We start from the raw sequence: 21,714 nt of genomic DNA, 5'->3' as shown, positions 1-21,714 counted from the left end.
CCAGCCGGGTACGAGGTGGTGTGTGTAGGGCCCACCTGCAGAGCCGTGGAGAGGGTGGACTTCAGAGTCGGAACCACTCCGGTTTGTAGCTCTAGAGAGTCGTTTTCATGCCGGTCAGCTCTCTAAGCTGCCAAGTCTCCTTTGTTTTATTATGTTCTGATTTTTAAACCTGTGAGTTGGAGGATGTGGTGTTGACAGCATATTGCCAGCAACAGAAATAACATAAAAAGAGTAACAAAGCAGAGAACAGAAAATGTTACCTGGCATATCACATTCTTCTGATAAAGTAGCCTTTTACAAAAAAGTAACCAGGTGATTTTCATGGAGCTAGTTTCTTGTCTCGTTTTACTGTCATACCACACCTCCAGTTTAACAGTGGATGGCCACGGTCACTGGCCACTGCCTTGTGGCAGAGAACAGAGCAGAGTGATCACATTTCATTCCACACCGTCTAAGTCCCCAGCCCATTCCTTTTTTTAAAGTCAGCAGAAACATCCTGTCGGGTTTCAGTGGGACCAGACTTGCCTGCGGGCGGGCTGGCAGGGGTGGGGGGGCGTCTTGCTCCTCTCTGCTGAGGTAAGTGGAGTATAAGAACCCCGCCGTGAGATGAACCATGGCTGCCTCTAGCAATTGATTGTTTTCTCCTAATCATTACCTTGCTGTAGCTTTTTTGGTTTTGTTTCTCTTTTTTTGAACCAGAAAGTCCTTTGCTGTTTCCTTATTATCCTCGAAAATCATTGCATTTTGTAAAAAGGCGGATGGAGAACATTATCGATCAGTGCTTGCAAAAGCCAGCAGTAAGTCTGACAGAAATGCATGTTTTTTGTGCAGGAGCAAGGAGGTCACTTAGTTCAGTGTCCGTGATTATTAGGATGAACTATGTGGAAGGACACAAATTTAGTTGATCTTGACTATCAGAATGGGCAACTTTCCCCCCAAGAAGTTTGTACTTTTTTGTAACATTTTATTGACCATCCCTGTACATATAGACAGTACACGGTGATCATAATCCTCTCCCACCACTCCCCCAGTTCCTTCTCCCCTATCCCCCCTTCTTTCTAACTATTCTCTCTTCTACTTTGATGACACTATTTTTCCCCCTCCTACTAGGCGGGTCATGTGGAGGAAGCATCAGCCTCTGTGAGGTCATGAGTGCCATGACCACTTTGTGTCTGGAAGACAGTGTAGTAAGCACCCCACGCCTTCCTTTGGCGCTTACATTCTTTCCTCCAGCTAGTCCACAGTGGTCTTTGAGCCTTGGAGGGTGGGATAGCACTGTCTCAGCTGAACACACCCCTGAATCTTCTCAGCACCTTGATGAGTTTTGAGTCTCCAAAAGGAGAAGTTTTTGTGGCTTAGTCTTATCCATTTTGTTCTTACATAAATTTTAAGAACAAGCTATTGAAGGTGTTGCCACTTTAGTATTTTATCTGCTCCCAGAACAAAGTCAGTAAAACACTGTTACAGTGCTGGTACCTCGGGTTAACTGCTGCGCGACAGGAGGCTTGTGCCAGCTCCCGCTTCACCCGCCACGTGCTTATCTGGAAGCTCCTGGTTCAGCTCCGAAGTGTCTTCCTTGTTTCCTCACGGTTTTAACTGTCATTATGGTTTCTTGTGTATAAGGTTTAGTGATAGGAGTTTTTTACAACTAGCCAAATTTAACAGTGACATCACACTTTCTGTATAATAGCTCTATGTATGTAATATCTAAATTGTGTTCTTATATATTTTTTCTCCTCCTCCTCCTCCTCCTCCTCCTCTTCCTTCTTCCTCCCTCCCTCCCTCCCTTTCTCCCTCTCTCTCTCTCTCTGTTTGTGTGGAGGTATTGGTGTTATACTCAGGGTCTCATAGATGCTAGAAACTGCATCCCCAGCCACTCTAATTGTGTTTTTAATCTGATTCTATGTAGGATGTAATTGGAAAGTCGATGAATCAAGCCATCTGTATTCCGTTATATAGAGATGCTAGAAGGTAATTCCTTTTACCTGTTGTTGCAGTGAGCTTTGCATTGCTGGCAGAATATACTCAACCAAGAGCAGCCTGGGGGAAGAAAGGGTTTATCTTGGCTTGCATACTCAAGGGGAAGCTCCATGATGGCAGGGGGAAATGATGACATGAGCGGAGGGTGGACATCACCTCCTGGCCAACATCAGGTCGACAACTGCAGCTTGAGTGTGCTAAACACTGGCAAGGGGAAGCTGGCTGTAGCACCTGAAACCTGCCCCCAATGATACATCACCTCCAGGAGGATCCGGTTCCCAGATTGCCACCAGCTGGTGGCCTAGCATTCAGAATACAAGTTTATGGGGGACATCTGAATCAACCCACCATGCTGATCGATGTGAATTTAGCAGAGAATTTACATTTTTCTCATTTTGTTTTCCTTTTGTTTTAGTGCGGATTCTGCACGTAGATTGTTCAAATTTCCATTTTTGTAAGTGTTTCTTCCCATCTTGTGTTAACCATACAATTTTGTTCTACCCTTACATATCTAAATACCATATTATAACATTGAATTTATCTTCCTTAGGTGGAACAATAAAACTTCAAATCTACATTATCTTCTCTTTACTGTTTTAGAAGATTCACTTCATAAAATGTGTATCTTAAGGAGACATACTGATATTTCCCAGTAAGTATTAATTTGAAGTTTGAATTGAAGAGATGAAATTGTATTACTTTCAGTATAGCTTCCCTTCCAGCACTTGGGGTTTGAGTTAAGCTTTCTCATGACTTTACACTTGTCACCCAACTTTTCTCAGTCATCGTTTCACAGTATGAGATGGGACTACTGAAACTAGAAACCATGTGCTCCATTCTTGTTCTAGATTACTTTATACTGTCATATAAACATTATATGTTGACTTTGTTTAGCGTCAAGATTCTGGCTTGCAGACTGTTGAGAAGTTCAAAGCCGTATTATTGTGCACTTTATGGAAAGGCACACTAGTTTTTCCTTGTTTCGTCAAACAGGAGGCCTTAGCCAGGTGTAGTGGCATACACCTTTAGTCCTAGCACTAGGGAGGCAGAGAGGTAGGAAGATCACTGTGAGTTTGAGGTTTGAGGCCAGCCTGGGTTTACATAGTGGATTTTAGGTAGCCTGGGCTAGAGTGAGATCCCGCTTTTAAAAAAAGCCAAAAAACTATATAGGGCTAGAGAAATGGCTCAGCAGATAAGGTGCTTTCTTGCAAAGCCTAAAATCCCAGGTTTGATTCCCCACTATCCACGTAAAGCCAGATACACAAAGTGGCACATGCGTCTGGAGTTCTTTTGCAGGGACTGGGTGCCTTAGCATGCCCATTCTCAGTCTGTGTCTCTCTTTCTCTGCCTCTTTCTCTCTCTCAAGTAAATAAATAAATAAATATTTTGAAAAAGTAATTCTCACCTGGGTGCTTAACTCAGATACCAGTATTCTAGAGCAGGTGCTGTGACATTTGGGGTGGAGATTTGGCTGTTAGATAAGTGTACTAATACTGCCAATTATATTCTTCCAAGAATGATTATTGGATATCCAGCTTGTTCTGTAATCTCTTTTTTCTTCAAGGTCTGTAAGTAATGGACTAATTGCTGTTAAATTTGGGAGCTTTACCTATGCCACAACTGAAAAGGTCAGGAGGAGGTAAGTCTTGAGCGTGGGTGGATGGCAGGTACAGGTGGTGTGTGCGCATGCGTGCACGTGTGCAGTGCTGCTTGCTGCAGTTCTGGTGTAGGGGAAGGAGGTGGTCAGACTCGGGCCTCTCACTCCCAGCAGAGGGCGGCTGCTTCCCCTAGTGCATACACAGAGCATGTTTTCACATGTGGCTGATTACAGCTTCACTGTTCTCTAGGGATTCATGTGTTGTATTTTTCTAATTCTTCTGAGTCCCCAGTCTCTAAGAAAGTGATGTGGTTCCAGGAGACAGATGGCCTACAGAGCTGAAGTCTGAAGTCTTTCTGTTCGTCCTTTCTTCCTTCTTTCCTTTCATTCCTTCCTTCCTTCCTTTCCTTTCAAAGTAGGATCTCACTGTAGCCCAGGCTGACCTGGAATTTACTCTGTAGTCTCAGGCTGGCCTCAAACTCACAGTGATCCTCCTGCCCTTGCCTCCTGAGTGCTGGGATTAAAGGTGTGTGCCACCACGTTCAGTGGGCTGAAGTTTTTAAGCAGTGATGTTGTCACACTCTGGGATTTTCTTAGCGTCCAGCAGGTGCAGTGGTAAAGAACCCATCCCCGAGGTCTGAGAGGGAGAGAACACAGCTAGTCACTAACCTTTGCTCACGGTTTGCCTTACTGACAGGAAGGTTTGTTAGTGATGAAGATTTTGGAGCTGTGTCTTTGTTTCGTGTATGGCATCGTACTTTTCACTTCCAGTCAGTTATTAGCTCTGTTCACTGTGGCATGTATCAAGTGTCACTCATGAAAGTTTCACAGGCTTAAGGCCTAGCCCTTAGTGTCAAGCGTTCCACAACTGTGAGCCAACTTCACGGAGTTCCCTTTTCTCATGATTACTGCAGGGGACGGAGGGTGGGCACACATTTGCCCTGGCAGGTATGTGGAGTCAGAGCACAACCTCAGGGAATTGGTTCACCTTCTACCTTGTTCAAGGCAGGGTTTCTTGTCTTGCCGCTGGGCTTTAGAGACCAGCTGGCCCATAAGCAGTGGGCTTCTCCTCACTCCGCCTCCCGTGCTGCCGGTACTTGGACATGACTGACGCCTGCACGTTGCTTCCAGTTTGACGTGGGTTCTGGGGATCTGAACTCCAGTTGTCGGGCTGGTGCAGTAAGACTTTAACCAAGTAACCATCCCCCAGCCCTCTAGTTTTAAGATTCTACTTATGTGTATGAAAAATCAGTACAAAAGGTAACTGGTTTTTAACATAAACTGATGGGCTATTTTAATTGTCATTGTAGAGAATATCAGTATTTAAAATTTTTTTTCTGCTTGGCCAGGATAAGGTTATATATACACTATTTTCTTAGTGGTCATGTTCATTGTTGATGTAACAAACATACATTTCCCTTCCAGCACCTACAGTTGTTTAGATGCCCAGTTTTACGATGACGAGACCGTGACAGTTGTTCTTAAAGACACGATAGGCCGGGAGGGAAGAGACAGGCTCTTGGTCCAGTTGCCATTGTCTTCAGTGTACGGTGGTGAAGATACCGCAGAGTACCAGTTCACAGGGACTTACTCTACAAGGTAACTAAGACTGTCTGTGTCCGAGAACATTTTGCTTTCTTTTTTTTTGGACATAGTTTCACCCAGATTGGCCTTGAACTCCAGATTCTCTTCTTAGCCTCCTAATTGCTGGAATTACAGATTCTACCTAGCTCAGAATGAACTGTTTTTGAGTATACATAGATCAAAGATTCTGGATTATTTTTAGGCATGCCAGGTAATGGGATTTTTTTATTTATTTATTTTTTTTTGTATTTTGTACTTTTTGTACTTAATTTATTTGAGAGAGAGAGAATGGGTATACCAGGGCCTCTAGACACTGCAAACCAGTTCCAGATGCATACACCACCTTGTACATCTGGCCTTATGTGGGTACTGGGGAATCGAACTTAGGCCCTTGGTCTTTGCAGGCAAGTGCCTAGCTGCCAATTCCTTTCTCCAGCCCTAGATAATGTTTTTCTCGTTACTAGGGATCACTTTGTAACCCAGTAACATGGGAGGGTCTTGAACTCGAGATCCTCCTGCCTTACATCTTTCTAAGTAGCTAGAACTCATCTTACTTTATAATTCTAAAATGTAAACTTTAATAATTCTCTTGTTCTCTTGTTTCACAATAAATGGAGCATTTGTTGAAAGAAGATAAGGAATTATTTGGAGAGGAGAATGGGACTGCCTTGGTCACATTTTCAGTGGTAGTATTAATCTTAGTTTGTAGTGGAATTAATTAATTTAGATTTGTATAGTGTTTTGCAGCATTGTGCCTTTAGTGCCCATGTGAGCATATATAGCCTAGAAGTGATGAATTTAATTGTACTGAATTGTGGTTGACTGTTTTTTAAGTAAGTAGGTCCTGCTTCTAATTTAAAATTTGAAAGGGAATCTAAATCCTACTAAAATGATGTTTTTCTGCCTGTTTCCAAGTGCAGTGTTTTGTGCCAGTATCTTACTTAGCCTTTTATGTGGTGGCTACTGGAGTTGCATTGGGGACATGGGTGGGGGTAAGAGTGGGGGCCGTTGTGACCCGGTAACATGGGAGGAGAAACTCCTCTTTGATTTGTGGGTTGGGCTCTCCCTCCAGGCTAGATGAGCAGTGTAGCATCATTCCCACACGGACTATGCATTTTGAGAAGCACTGGAGGCTGCTGGAAAGTATGAAGGCACAGTATGTTGCCGGCAATGGTTTTCGAAAAGTGTCCTGTGTGGTAAGTATTGCAGATTGTTCACAAGGAGTGTGGTGGGATGGTGGGACCAGGCTCTGTGGACCTCCCTCAGATACGTGGTGCACACGGCCCTTCCTGTGCAGTGCTGTGATGCAGTTTCTCTTGACAAGGAACATTAGTGGCCTTGTCTAATTAGTTTCTTGTTCTGCACAAGCTTGCTAGGTAGGGACGTAATTCTGGGTTATTATAATCTTGTGAACTGCCACTGCTGCATGTGGAGATCCTTTTCCATAGTGAGAAAGCTGAGCTGTAGAACTATAACTTTCCTGTAAATCATTCTTTGATTCCAGCTTCTAATCTTATGTCCTTGTATTTGTTAAGCCATTAATTTAAAAAGTCTTCACTTGGCCTTGTCTCTTTTAGCTAAGTTCAAACCTCCGTCATGTGAGGGTCTTTGAGATGGACATTGATGACGAATGGGAGCTCGACGAGTCCTCGGATGAAGAGGAGGAGGAGGCCGGCGGGAAGCCTGTGAAGATCAAGGAGGAGGTGTTGTCGGAGTCCGAGACCGAGAGCCGCCAGGCCGCTGCCGCCCTCACCCCGGAGACAGTCATCAAAGTGGAGAAACTCGACCCCGAGCTTGACCCGTGAGCCCGCGCGACAGGGTCAGGTGCTGCTGGCCAGAAAGGACACAGCATGGACCGAGGTGTCTTGGACCACATTAAATTTTCTTTGTGTAACAAAGAAACAGTAAATCTTATTTTTTCATACTCTGTTTCATTTTTCTTAGTAAGATGGTCACCAGGACAGACTTTCTCTTGGCTGCGATTTCTTTGTAACACTTGCAGAGCTAGTGGTTAAGAAAACACAAATTGAATGGGAAGAAAAAGGCCATGCTTTTTAGTCAAAAGGTAATTATTCCTGAATGAGGGAATAGTTAAGTTTAAGGAGTCAGGTGGTACACTCCCGTTTGTTGTCCGAGTACTCAGGAGGCTGAGACAGGAGGATTGAGAGTCTGAGGCCAGCATAAACTAAAGTAGTCTTTCATCCCTGGAAACTTTGATGCATTTACTATTTTAAAAACTTAGTATTTGGTTGAGCATGGTGGTGCACACCTTTAATCCCAGCACTTAGGAGGCAGAGGTAGAAGGATTGCTGTAAGTTTGAGATCACCCTGAGACTACGTAGTGAATTCCAGGTCAGCCTGAGCTAGAGTGAGACTCTACCTCGAAAAATTAAAAAAAAAAAAAAAAAGGAAAGAAAAAACCTTAATATTTATTCCTGTTGTTCATTTTCCCTTGTTCATTTTAGGTCTCTAAAATACTTTCAAAATTCAGTTTTAAAGTAAATGGTTGATTTACTTTAAATTTAAGCCAAAACATCAGCCCTGCCTTTGAATTATTTCAAGAGCACAGCACTGCTTGATGTCTGTCTGTCTTTCCTTAGGAGGTTGTGTGTGCGCATGCGCATGCACGCTCAGCTCTGACCTAACTGTGCTGAGAGGCGTCCTTTTCCTGTGCAGACTTGGCCAGGGACACACGGTCTCTAACCGTTTGATTGGCTGCCTGGCAGCACAAGAGGTTTAGATCAACCAAACGTGACCTTGAAGTGGAAATGAGCTCCTGCCGCAGGTAGCGCTCTCATCTGGCTTTCAAGAAGATTGTGGCTATATAGGAATTTTGTCAAGCTTTAAATACCTTTAGTCCAGAAGCTGTGCATTGCCAGGAGAGTTTCTGTGTACTTTGATTAATAGACCAGTAGTACAGTTGGGTACTAAGAAAAAGCATGAGAGCCCATTGTTTTGCACTAGGCTTTTGCTCTGGGCCCCCACAAAGTAACATAGTCACTCTTGTCACCAAAATGAAAACAAAGTCTTCTCTGACCTTTAGAGAAGCCAAAATTCCCACATGCCAGTTTCAGTCAGTACAGTGAAACTCCCGCTGCCTCTGTCCATGAATTGCGTGTCCAGTGCTGTCCCCTGACCTGGAAGTGGCCTTTGCATCCTTGTTTCTGTCCTTAGCAGCTCTGCTTGGTTTATGAGCCAGTCTCCCCCTCAGCCCATGGAACCCTTGCCGTTCTATGGAATGAGGTAATGCCAAGTCTAGAATCACAAAATAAAGCCAGCTGAACTGTTACCTGCTGTGGTTTTTCTACATCAGGGTGCTTCCATGGGTCTGATCTTGGTAGGTTTTGAAAGGGAAACTGAATGGAAGGCACTGTTTGTGTGCAGTGAGGACGCTTCAGACAGACCTGGCGCCCCACTCTGCCAGCCTATAACCTTGCACATAGTAGTGCGTAAAGTTGGTTAATTTACATGTCTTGATACCTGGTCAGTGTTCATGGTATAATGCAAAGTGCCTTAAATCGGCTTTTATGAGCAACAAAGGTCAGCTGTTAGACGACAAGGACAAGTAACAGGTAGTAAGCATGTTTAAGACATTTTTGAGAGGCTGGAGAGAGGGCTCTACAGTTAAAGGTACTTGCTTGCAAATACTGTTGGCTTGGGCTTGATTCCCCTGTGCCCACATGAAGTCAGATACACAAGGTAGCACATGCTCTTTGATGGCAAGAGGCCCTAGTTTGCACATATATTCTCTCTTATCTCTGTCTCTCTAAAATAAATAAAAATATTCTTTTAAAAATTTCAGAGTGGATATATTACACAAGTTTACCAAAGTGATGAATTTGAGAAACAAATAATCATGATTTGATATTAGAATGAATTACAGTTCCAAATAAGCAACCCATTCTTGACAAGGCAGTAATCTGCCTCGTGGGGCTTCCACGTTAGAGTTGTCTTGGCACGTGTACATTTGCTTCCTGTGGCTCCAGCGGAGGCTTCAGTTGGAACCGAAACTCCCAGACCCCTTGAGCCCTGCAGGATCAGTGCTATTTACAGATAGATGTGCCAGCTGTCTCCGCGCGAGTTAAATTAGTCATTCCAGCCGTTCCTCCTCCATGGTGAGCAGCCTCTTTGTGAATGTTTTTTTCTACATGTGACATATTGAAGATTGGTTTCATAGTTTATACAAGTGGACAAGTTTAAACCGAGAACCAAACCTTGTTTTATATTTTAATAGGCTGGGGAGATGGCTCAGTGGATAAAGTGTGTATCCCCAGCACCCATGCCAATGTCAGGTGGGTTGTGGCAGCCTGCCAGTAGCAATGCCAGTGCTGGGGAATCCCTGGGGGAAACTGCTTAGCTAGACTATCTGAATGGATGAGCTCTGGGCTTCAATAAAGTAAAGAGCGGAACAGGTGAAGAAGAAACCAAAGTCACCCCCCCCATACCCACATGTGCACCCCCTACCCATACGCAAAGTTTTAATAAGATGGGCAGAACAAGTAATTTGCTGCTTATTTTTAGTTGTGTACTATAATTGTTTATACCAATATGCACTTGACTTCTTGAAATTTTTCTTGGTTGTGAGGCCTTGCACAAGGTGTTCTACCACTGAGCTGCCTAACGTCCCCCGTCCACGTACTTTGCTTTTAATACGTAGAAAGGCTGTGGCCATGAGACTGTCGCTTCTTCAGCACGTCTAGTTGGACGTGTCAAATTTGCGACTGCAGTGCAGTGCATGGCAAGTTAAGTGTGAGGACAGGGAGGAGCCTGACATGGGGACACACGGGGCCTGGCTGTGTGGAAGATACTTGGTGCACAGTGGGTCCTTGCAGTGCCTGTCTGGTCCTGTTGGGTGTGTTGCCAGAAGCACTTGCAAAATGCCTGCTGACAAGACTGGCACTTCCTGTTTTCATTATTCTGTGTTGCTCTTCTCAAGATCAAATGTGGTGAAGCTTTAGAAATCAACGTAGCTCACATCTTCATTTTCTTTTAATAGACAATAGAACTGTGTTGTCTAATTCTTTGGCTTTGTAGTTTTATTTTTCATTGTATTCTTCATTTTTTTTTCCCCAAAATAAAAAGTTTATATTGAGCAAAGTGTTAAAACAGCCTGCCCTTTTTTGTTTTTGTTTTGTTTGTGGTAGGGTCTCATTCTAACCCGGGTTGACCTGGAATCCACTATGTAGTCTCAGGGTGGCCTCGAACTCACTGTGATCCTCCTACCACTGCCTGCCGAGTGCAGGGATTAAAGGCGTGCACCACCACGCCCGGCCATCCGGCCTTTTTAATGGAGACTGTTTGAATATAAGCACATGTACAGGCAGATAACGTGGTGTAGCTTTGGTTTCTGACAACTTGAGCCTGTACCCGCTGGTTTCTAGAAGATGGTGGCACTGAGACTGGGCTTCATGATTCCCTAGGAGCTGACCAGCGACTTTACATCTACCAGCGTCTACTCTTGACCGTCCACGCATCACGTTCTTAGTTCTCACCGAGAGACGGGGTTCTGGACCTGGGATTTTACTGTAAAGGTCATCAGAGTCTTGTAATGGCGGCACAGCAAGGAATATAATATAAACGATCTCTTAGGAAGAATGTCCTACTCAGGGATTTCTTTTTTATTTCATTAACTGTGTTCTTCATTGCTAGTAATTCTGACTGGTTTTTCTTTATTATTTCTATTTCCTTATTTATGTCTTGTATTGCCTTCTTTATTTCATGAAATTGGTGTCCTGCGTCTTCTTTGATTCCTTTGATTTCCTCTTTGAGTTCCTCTTTGACTCCTTTGATTTGTTCTCTGACTTCTTTGAACATATTTACAATCATTCTTTTGAAATCTTTCTCAGGCATTTCCTCTAACTCGTTCTCCCTGGGGGTCTTTTCTGATTCATTAATACTGTTAGGTGGATTTATATTGTCTTGCTTTTTAGTGTTTCTTGTGTTAACAATGTATATATTTTTGCATCTTGGATTAAGTTAATGCTTGGATTTTCTATCTTGCTGGGTATTCTTAGCTGTATCAATTGATTTGATGTTATATATCTTCAGGGTATGAGCTTAAGGTGTTAGGTGTGGCTCTTAAGACTCTCAGAGTATCTACAAAGGTGTTCCTAGGGGTTGAGTTTCCCTGCTATGGGAGTATTCAAGTAGGCTGAGTGGAATAAAATACAGGTAGATTCTAAAATTTAACTAAACACTGTATTCATTCAATCAAAATCAGCACCGAATATTTATGCAAGAGTAGTTATTATAACAACCAGATCCTCTATCAACAAAGAGGTTAAGATTTCTGATCTGTTGAGGGATCCAAGTCAGCTTGTGACCAAGTGAGACCCTTCCCTGGTACAATCAATCCCAGTTACCTTTTTGGATGATTTTGGTCTCAGTCAAGTTGCTGGCTGGGTCGTTGGGCTGCTGTCCTGATTTCTGGAGCTGGGCACTGGGTTTTCTTGAGCCTGGCAACTGTGGCCCTGCAGATCGGCACCCCCGCTGCTGGAACCGCTGCTGCTGCTGCTGCTGCTGAAGCTGCCGCTGCTGGATCTCTCACTGCTGCTGCTGAAGCTGCTGCTGCTGTAGCTGCCACTGCTGGTTCTGCCACTGCTGCCTCTGAAGCTGCCACTATTGGATCCGCCACTGCTGGAGCCACTATTGCCAGTGCCATAGCCGCTGATGTTGCTGCTGGACTTGCTTGGGTCCCGCTGTTGGCTCAAGTTGGCGTGGCCGGTCCCGGGCCGCTGCTCTGTTCGCTGGAGCTGGGCTCAGGCGGTGGGGGAGGGGAGGGAGCCGCAGCTGCTCTGGTTGTCTCGCTCTTCCACGTGTTCTTCTACCTCGCAGTCTGCTCCTCCGCTGCTCACTGCCGCTCTCCCTTCCCGTTTCCTGAGTTGCGGAGAGCGCGGTGTGAGTGGAAAATCCCCACACCTGGCTTTTCCTGCGGCTGGAGCCGAGCCTGGCCGCTTTCTGGTGCGCCACTGCCATGGTTGGCGGAGCTGCCGGGGCCGCTATTGCCAGGCTGTGCGGGCTCTGGATGCTCTGGATCTCTCCTACTTCTCTCCTGCCATTTCAATTTCCTATACACCTCACTTTTTTTAAAAAAATTTTTTTATTTTTTATTTATTTATTTGACAGTGACAGAGAGAGAAAGAGGCAGAGAGTGAGAAAGAGAGAGAATGGGCGCGCCAGGGCCTCCAGCCACTGCAAATGAACTCCAGACACGTGTGTCTCCTTGTGTATCTGGCTAATGTGGGTCCTGGGGAACTGAGCCTCGAACTGGGGTCCTTAGGCTTCACAGGCAAGCGCTTAATCACTAAGCCATCTCTCCAGCCCTACACCTCACTTTTTAGTAAAAGTGTGTATTTTGCTGAGTTTTTTTGGTCTTTTCCTCCTCAGTCTGCTTTGGCGTGGTACCTACGCCACCATCTTAACCAGAAGAGGGATTTCTTTTTTGAGATGGGTTTCAGTGTGTACCCCAGTCTGACCTCAGATTTGCTATCCTCCAGCCTGAGCCTCCCCAGTGTTGAGGTGACAACATACACCATTACACCCAGTGGATTAGTTCCTTTCCTTGTCACTGTGACAGAATACCTGATGGGAGAAACTTAATGGAGAGCTTTATTTTCGTGCACCGTTCAGAGGGGACAAATGATGCATCCTGGCAGGGAAGGTGTGGCAGGACTGGCTCCTGTCCGCAGTGTGGAAGTGGAGGTGTGAGGTGGCTGGTTATAGTGCAGTGACTGGCAAGAGGCAGCTGGGGTTGGAAATGGACTGAGCTGTAATCTGCAGGCCACCCACAACGGCCCACCCCTACCAACCATGCCTTCCGCTCCAAAGGTTCCAGAGCCTGCCCAAACAGTACCCAGTTGGGGACCAAATTTTTTTTTGGGGGGGGAACTAAATGTTTAACCTATGAGCCTAAAGGGGATATTTTACATTCAGACCACAACAGCCCGCCAGAAACTTGTCAAAATGGTCCTAGGAAATGAATTAATATGGTAGGTTAATATGGTAGCAAATAGATGCATACCTTCCACTTTTTTTTTTTCTTATTTCTGAGCAAACCAGTTTCTAGAGTAGGATTCCCCATGAAGCACACACTGCTAATCTCAGATTGCCCAGGACTGATTAAAACTATAATTCATGGACTCTGGTTCTGTCATGATGAGACCTGGCCCGGGGCTGTGTTTTTAACCACCTTTTCTGATTAGTCTCATGTCTTCTAAAGTTGAAAACTGTTTTGTAGAGAAGTTGTTTTCTTAAGCATTAGATGTTCCTCATTGTTTAGTTGTAAGGTCATAAACTGCTCTGTTACATACATGGAAAATTTATCATTTTTTTGTTCTTGAAAAATGATCCTAACGGGTAGTTAATTACACATGCAAGATGCTCACACATCTGTAAATCTGTTGAAATGATGGAGGCCTAATTGTCCCCAACTCTCTTTATGCACTGCAGCATGTAGAAATGAATTCTTTGGGGCCACATTTCAGTCCTGACAAGATTATGTTCTGCTGAGTGGAAGATGTGAGTTGGATCTGTATGGCCATGCTGGTAATAAGCCATTATAGTTCATAAATGTCACCTCTCCTCTGGTGTGTGCAGTCACACTGAACTCGGTTCCCCAAGACACAAAGTAATGTGTTCCCCTTGCCGTGTGGTTGATAAATCTGCCCCATGACAGGGCTTCAGATAAAACTTGTGTTTCCTGACTTCTTCTATTTGAAACATTAAGACAAGAAGTCGGTTGTTCATACTGCCTGCCATCAAATTCAGTGTTCTCCAATGAGGCTGAAAACTTCAGGGACTGCTTTACTTCATTTCTGCAGTCCTGACTCCCAGTGCTGAGTGAATACTAGATTATATTTCTCTTCACAGTGTAGATGGTAAGACTGGCCACTTAGGAGCCCAAATGAGATGAGTGGCCAGCCGCTACAAGGTCCACTCATTATAGTTGACATTTAGTGGTGCTGCAAAACTACTAAGGCCAGATATGGTGGCACACACCCTCCCCCCCCTTTTCTTTTTGAGAGAATGGACAGTCCAGGGCCTTTCAGCTGATAATAAACTCCAGACACGCGTGCTCCCTTGTGGGCATGCGTGGCATTGCACGCTTTTGTTACTGTTGTGTCTGGCTATATGTGGGATCTGGAGGATTTGAACAGGAGTTCTTAGGCTTCACAGGCAAGCGCCTTAACTGCTAAGCCACCTCTTTAGCCATGCACACACCTATAATCCCAGCACGCAGGAGGCAGAGAAGTAGGATCAATGGGAGTTTGAGGCCAGACTCAGACTACAGGGTTAGTTCCAGGTAAACCTGGGCTAGAGTGAGACTCTACCAACCAACAACAGCAACAAAACCAAAGTCCACTCCTAACTAAACATGGGGTCTTCTTTTCTCATCTTCACATCCCATCTTGCTCATTGGTTGCAGGAGGAGGTGAAGGGCCAAATGTCTTACAGAAAATCTGTTCTCATGGCAGCGAAGCTCGCTCTCCGTGGCAGAGTGAGGAGAGGAGAGGTTCTGCAGAGTGTGGGGGGCCTTTCCCTGTGCTGGAGGGGCTGTCAGAGACCTGCAAGGAGCCCACATGAAGTGACTGATAAATGGAAGCCGTCAGGCAAGGGAATGCTTCTGGGAAGTAGAGAAGGGGGTGACAAAATCGGCTTTCTCTCCAGAAAGTTGTTCATGAATGGTGATATTTGATAGAAATTTCTGCAGCAGGACCAGGTGTGGCTCAGATGTGTAAGGGAATAGGACCAAGCATGGGCACCTCTTGCTATGGGAGGCAGAGAAGAGTGGTGGCCAGAGAAGGACATGGTGCTAGGGAGCTTTGTCTTTAAAGATATTTATTCATTTGAGAAAGAGAGAGAGAGAGAATGGGCATGCCGGCGCCTCCAGGCACTGCAAATGAACTCCAGATGCATGCAATACCTTGTGCATCTGACTTTATTTGGGTATTGGGGAATCGAACCTGGGTCCTTTGGCTTTGCCAGCAAACACCTTAACCACTAAGCCATCTCTCCAACCTGGATCTTTTTCTTCAAAGTTAGATGGGTCCACAAGAAGGGGAGAAACTTCCAGAGACCAGGGGGAAATGTGAGAGTGAAATCCTTGTCTTAAGGAAGGAGGATTAAGACTGAAAATGGAGGGGCCAACTCTGTGGCAAGGCATGAGGTCTCTTCCACCTAACAAGAAGGAGCACATGAGGAGAAGTGACAGAATTCTCTGAGGAGTGTTAAGTGTCCACTGAAGACAAGCAGTCTGCATATTTAGAGGGAGCCCGGTTAATTGGGATCCTCTCCAACAGCAGGCTGGTGTAGGTGGCAGGACCAAACAATTACCACAAGATGAAGACTGGGGGGGTGTTCTAGTCAGGTTCTCTGCTGGAGGAAATCACCCAACGAAGAGCAGCTTGTGGGAACAAAAGGTTTATTTTGAACCGGGTGTGGTGGCGCACGCCTTTAATCCCAGCACCAGGAGGCAGATGTAGGAGGATCACCATGAGTTCAAGTCCACCCTGAGACTACATAGTGAATTCCAGGTCAGCCTGAGCTAGAGTGAGACCCTACCTCAAAAGAAAAAAAAAAAAAAAAAAACAATAAAAGGTTTATTTTGACTTACAGACTTGATGGGATGGTTTATTTTGACTTAAAGACATGATGGCAGGGGGAAAAGATGGCGTGAGCAGAGGGTGGACATCACCCCCTGGCCAACATCAGATGGACAACAGTAACAGGAGAGTGTGACAAACACTGGCAAGGGGACACTGGCTATAACACCCATAAGCCCGCCCCCAACAACACACTGCCTCCAAGACACATTAATTCCCAAATTTCCATCAGCTGGGAACCTAGCATTCAGAATGCCTAAGTTTATGGGGGACACCACATGGGGGGAGGGGTCAGATTGCTGCTAGGACCCATGGATTAGAAGGTGGGAGAATTTGGAGTTCTAGAATGCTAGGGCACCTGGGTTCTAAAGCCAGGTTGAAATGCTCTTCCTTTTGACTGCCACCAATGCAGTTTTCAATCCAACTGTTTTCCAAACAAGTGCCCGTCTTACCGTCTCCGGGGAGAGCCCCACAGAAGTGTGGGCACAGGACAGGACAGCCCGTGGAGCGGCCTGGCTGGCCCTGCGCTCTCCATGGTCCTGCAGCCCGTGGCGCTGTGCGCAGTGCCCTGAACCAGCGCAGTTCTTATCCTCGCCCTTGCCCGGGTCCTCGGCCTCCCTCCTTCCAAACCAGCTTTCCTATGTGGGAGCACATTTTCCAGAAGCTCCATGAGAATAGCGCACGGGAGGTGAACGTGCATTCTGGAGATGTCTTGGTTCTGCATTACACGGTGGTCCCTTGGCTGGGAATACTCAACGGCTGGACATCCTCTCCCCTCGCAGGCGCGAAGGCTTTGCTGTGCCCATCTGCTGGGCTTGGGCCGGTTTGCGTTCCCCTCTCTCAGGGATTTAGGATATCCTTTCCCAGTGCGCTGAGGTTTCAAACAATGTGTCTTCAGGTGAGACTACTTCACTTCCAGGGCCTTACTGGATTTTCATCTAGAAAGTCAGGCTCACAACTTACACATGATCAAAAAAGGTACAACTACTTTCCTTTCTCCACTCCCTCCCTCCCTTTCTCTTCTTTCTTTCCTCCATTTCTTTTTCTTTCTCTCGTGCCTTTTTCCATTTTCTCTTCCTCCCTTTCTTTCTCTTCTCTCCCTTTCTTCATCCTTCCCTCCCTACCTTCCTTCCTTTCTTCTTTCTTCCTCCCCCTCCCTTCCTTCCTTCCTTCTCCCTCCCTCCCTTCCTTCTCCTTCCCTCCTTTCTTTCTTCCTCCTGCCCTTCCTTCTTCCCTTTTTTCTTCTTCCTTCCCTTCCTTCCTTTCTTCTCCCACCCTTCCTCCCTCTCTCCCTCCCTCCCTTTTTTTCCTCTTGCCCTTCCTTCCTTTCTTCTCTCTCCCTCCCCTCCCTCCCTCCCTTTTTTCCTCCCACCCTCCCTTCCTTCCTTCTCCTTCCCTCCCTTCCTTCCCCCTCCCTTCTTTCCTTCCTTTTTTCTTCCTCCTTCCATCCCTTCCTTCCTTCGGTCTTTCTTCTTCCCTCCCTCTCTTCTTCCTCCCTCCCTCCCTCCTTCCCTCCTTCCCTTCTTTTTTTCTTCCTCCCTTCCTTCCTCCTTTCTTCCTCCATCCCTTCCTTCCTTCTTCCTTCCTCCCTCCCTCCCTTCCTTCCTTTTTTCTTCCTTCCTCCCTTCCTCTTCTTACTCCTTCCCTTCCTTTTTTCTTCCTCCTTCCCTTCCTTCCTTCTTTCTTCTTCCCTCTGTCCTTTCCTTCCTTCTTTCTTCCTCCTTCCCTCCTTCCCTCCCTCCCTCCCTCCCTTCCTTCCTTCCTTCTTTCTCCCTCCCTCCCTCCCTCCCTCCATCCCTCCCTCCCTTTCCCCTTCTTTCTTTTTTAAAAATTTTTTTGTTTATTTTTTATTTATTTGAAAGCAATGGACACAAAGAGAAAGAGGGAGAGAGAGAGAGAGAATGGGCTCGCCAGGGCCTCCAGCCACTGAAAACGAGCTCCAGACGCGTGTGCCCCTTTTGTGCATCTGACTAACGTGGGTCCTGGGGAATCGAGCCTTGAACCGGGATCCTGAGGCTTCACAGGCAAGTGCTTAACCACTTAGCCATCTCTCCAGACCATTCCCCTTCTTTCTTACTCCCTCCCTTCTTTCGTTTGAACTAGGATCTCACCATGTAGCTGGGGCTGGCCTCAAGCTCCCTATCTTCCTGCCTTACCTTCAGACTCCAGGACGTAGGCCTATGCCACCATGCCCAGCATCACCAGACTCTTGTACTGTAACCAAGCCGAGACCGCAACCCCAGCATGATTGCACACAGCAAACTACAGAACACATGGTGGCTTATGATGCACTTCCTCATTGTGGCTTGTGTCGCTGATTATGCACTTCTGATATGGATATCAAATACAGGCGAAGACAACAAAAGCAATAGAAAGTTGCTTTGGGGCCTCACAGATGAAGTTGGCATAAGTAACTTCAAAAGCATGGATAATAGGAACATAAAATAAATTGTAGCCAAATAATTAGGAAGTTATGAGTGTATTTGAATTTAATATTATTTATTTTATATTTTATTATTTATTTGAGAGTGAGAGAAAGAGGCAGATGAGAGAGATAGAGAGAATGGGTGTGGCAGGACCGCCAGCCATTGCAAATGAACTCTAGACGCATGTACCACCTTGTACATCTGGCATCATGGGGGTACTGGAGAATTGAATTTTGGTCCTTAGGCTTTGCAGGCAAGCACCTTAACCACTTAGCTATCTGTTTAGCCCTGTTTATTTATTTTAAATATTGTTATTTATTTTGACAGAAAGTGAGGGAGGAGAAGAGAGAGAGAGTATGTGTGTGTATGAGTGCCAAGACTTCTTGCTGCTGCAAATGAAATCTAAACTGTGATTACTTTGTGCATCTGGTTTCCTGTGGGTACTGGGTAATCAAAACTGGACCAGTAGACTTGGCAAGCAAGCACATTTAACCATGGAGCCATCTCCCTAGCCCTAATATAATTTATTTAACTTTAAATTTATATATTTCTAAAAGAGTAGCTGTGTTTGAAAATCAGTTTAAAAAACTGAAAATTTGGCCTTGAGAGATGGTTTAGTGGTTAAAGTGCTTTCCCGAAAAGCCTAAGGACCCAGGTTAGATTCCCCAGGACCCGTGTAAGATGTACTTGGTGGCATATTCATATGAAGTTCATTTGCAGTGGCTGAAGGACCTGGCATGCCCATTTTCTCTCTCTCATAAATAAATAAACAAGTTTAAAAAGTAAAGTAAAAGGGAAAATTTTATTTATTTATTTTCTCAAGGTAGGGTCTCACTCTAGCCCAGGCTGACCTGGAATTCACTGTGTAGTCTCAGGGTGTTTTCAAACTCACTGCAATCTTCCTACCTTTGCTTCCCAAGTGCAGGGGTTAAAAGTGTATGCCACCATGCCTGGATTTTATTACTTATTTTATTTTATTTTGATTAAAAAACTGAAAATTTAAAAACTGGCTCTTAGACCAGGCAGGGTGATGCATACCTTCAATTCCAGCACTCCAAACAAAACAAAACATGACATGACATGACATGACATAACACAAAGTGGCACATGCATCTGGAGTTCATCTGCAGTGGCAGAAGGCCCAAGTGCACCCATTCTTGCTCCCCCTATGCAAATAAATAAATAAAAATAAAAAATTTCAAAATGGCTCATAAGCCAGAACAGAATATCCTAGTTCATGAGTGGGACTTGGAGTCTTTTATTTTTTTTATTTATTTATTTTTTGGTTTTTCGAGGTAGGGTCTCACTCTGGTCCAGGCTGACCTGGAATTAACTCTGTCATCTCAGGGTGGCCTTGAACTCATGGCAATCCTCCTCCCTCTGCCTCCCGAGTGCTGGGATTAAAGGCGTGCGCCACCATGCCCGGCTTAGGAGTCTTTTATTTTTAAAAAAATTATTTAACTGATACAAAAAAAAATCATTATGCAATGCTTAAATTAGGGTAACTGTATTCCTCAAGTATTTATCATTTTTGTGGTAAAAACATTCATAATCTCTCCTAGCTTTGGGGGATATTGGTGTTTCTTTCTCTACACTGCAGCAGCACACGCTTCTTAGTCTGTCCATCTGTGCTCAGTGTCCATTGGACAACCTTTCCTGTCCTCCCCGGTCTCTGCTCTGCTTAGCCCCGGTCCCCCCCATCCTCTGAGCTTCTGGAAGAGCGTGATCACGTGACGCTTATCCTTCTGTGCCTGGATGATTGCATTAAACAGAATGAAGTTCCACCCACATTGTTGCAAATGACAAGATTTTATACTTTCATGGCAGAAGATAATTTCATTGTGTATATGCACCATGCTTTTTTTTCTCCTTCTCTCCATTCCACCCTCTCTTCCCTTTCTTCCCTTTATTTTCCTTCCTTCCTTCTTTCCTTCCCTTTTACCCTTCCTGTTTTCTTCCTGTCTTGAGTTTTGGGTTTTATTTTATTTTATTTTATTTATTTTTTTCTAGACAGAGTCTCAGTCCAGCCCAGGCTGACCTGGAACTCACTGTATCTCCTTGAACTCATTGTGATCCTCCTACCTCAGATTTCAATATTTTAATAAGGTCATTTGTTAGTTTTTTGCTGCTGAGTTTGGGGGAATTTCTTATATATTTGGGATATTTACTCTGTTGATTATTTATTTTGCTGTCCAAAAGGCTTCAGTTTGACATAATTCCATTGTTTTTGCCTTTGCTTCCTGTGGTTCTGGGATCTCATTTAAGAAGTTCTTCCAAAAGAAAAAGAAAAAAAAGCCAGGCGTGGTGGTGCATGCCTTTAATCCCAGCACTTGGGAGGCAGAGGTAGGAGGATTGCCAAGAGTTCGAGGCCACCCTGAGATTACATAGTAAATTCTAGGTCAGCCTGAGCCAGAGTGAGACCCTACCTCGAAAAAAAAAAAAAAAAAAAAAAAAAAGTTCTTGCCCATCCCAATGTCCTGACATTTCCCCTGGGCTTTTTTTCTAGTGGCCTTAGCTTCAGGTCTGACAGTTAAACTTTTAATTTGCTTAGAGTTGATTATTTTTATTTTTATTTATTAATTTGCAAGCAGAAAGAGATGGGGCGCAGGGGAGAAAGGACATGCCATGGCCACTAGCCATTGCAAATGAGCTCCAGATGTATGCCCCACCTTGTGCATCTGGCTTTATGTGAGTACTAGGGAATGGCACCTGGATCATTAGACTTTGCAGGCAAGTGCCTTAACTGCTGAGCCATCTCTCCAGCCTCTGGAGTTTTTTGTTGTGTGTGTGTGTTTTGTTTTTTTGAGATAGGATAGCCTAGGGTGGTCTCAAACTCACAGCAATCCTCCTACCTCTGCTTCCCAAGTGCTGGGATTAAAGGTGTGTGCCACCATGCTAAGCTTGGAGTTGATTTTTTTTTTAAATTTTTATTTATTTATTTGAGAGCGACAGACACAGAGAGAAAGACAGATAGAGGGAAAGAGAGAGAATGGGCGCTCCAGGGCTTCCAGCCTCTGCAAACGAAATCCAGTGCATCTGGCTAACGTGGTTCCTGGAGAATCAAGCCTTGAACCAGGGTCCTTAGGCTTCACAGGCAAGCACTTAACCACTAAGCCATCTCTCCAGCCCCTGTGTTATGTTTTGAACTCAAGTAGTATAAAGCCTCCTCCTTTGCTACTTCTGTGCAGAGTTACATTGGCTATTCAAAGTTGTTTATGGTTCCATTTAAATTCATTTAGTGTTGAGAGGAATGTTATTGGTATTTTGACAGAGGTTGCATTAAATCTGTAGATTGCTTTGGGTCATAAGGACATGGTAACAATATTGCTTCTAGCATATACACATGGGCTACCTTTTCTTTTTGTGTGTATGTGATCTCTCTAATCTTGTTCATCAATGTTTTAAGTTTTCATTATAGAGCTCTTCCATCTCGCTGGTTAAATTTAGTCCTAGGTATTTCATTTTGAGAGGAGCTAATATCAATGGGATTGCCTTCTTTATTTCTATTTCAGACAATTCACTGTTG

General features: G+C 44.8%; 1 protein-coding gene across 1 annotated transcript in view; it reads left to right on the top strand.

The window, feature by feature from the left end:
- Anapc4 (anaphase promoting complex subunit 4) overlaps positions 1-8,450 on the top strand; it is a 38,756-nt gene extending 30,306 nt beyond the window's left edge. The window contains exons 21-28 of the mRNA XM_004656154.2: positions 700-797; positions 1,910-1,971; positions 2,396-2,434; positions 2,531-2,632; positions 3,545-3,619; positions 5,003-5,176; positions 6,234-6,357; positions 6,739-8,450. Of these exons, the coding sequence (XP_004656211.1) occupies positions 700-797; positions 1,910-1,971; positions 2,396-2,434; positions 2,531-2,632; positions 3,545-3,619; positions 5,003-5,176; positions 6,234-6,357; positions 6,739-6,966 (902 nt within the window). The 3' untranslated portion in view covers positions 6,967-8,450. The remainder of the gene's footprint in view (positions 1-699; positions 798-1,909; positions 1,972-2,395; positions 2,435-2,530; positions 2,633-3,544; positions 3,620-5,002; positions 5,177-6,233; positions 6,358-6,738) is intronic.
- Positions 8,451-21,714: the final 13,264 nt, after the last annotated feature.

Source organism: Jaculus jaculus, chromosome 11 (genome assembly GCF_020740685.1).
Source record: "Jaculus jaculus isolate mJacJac1 chromosome 11, mJacJac1.mat.Y.cur, whole genome shotgun sequence".
Taxonomy (NCBI): domain Eukaryota; kingdom Metazoa; phylum Chordata; class Mammalia; order Rodentia; family Dipodidae; genus Jaculus; species Jaculus jaculus.
This window is presented reverse-complemented; position numbering and strand designations above follow the sequence as displayed.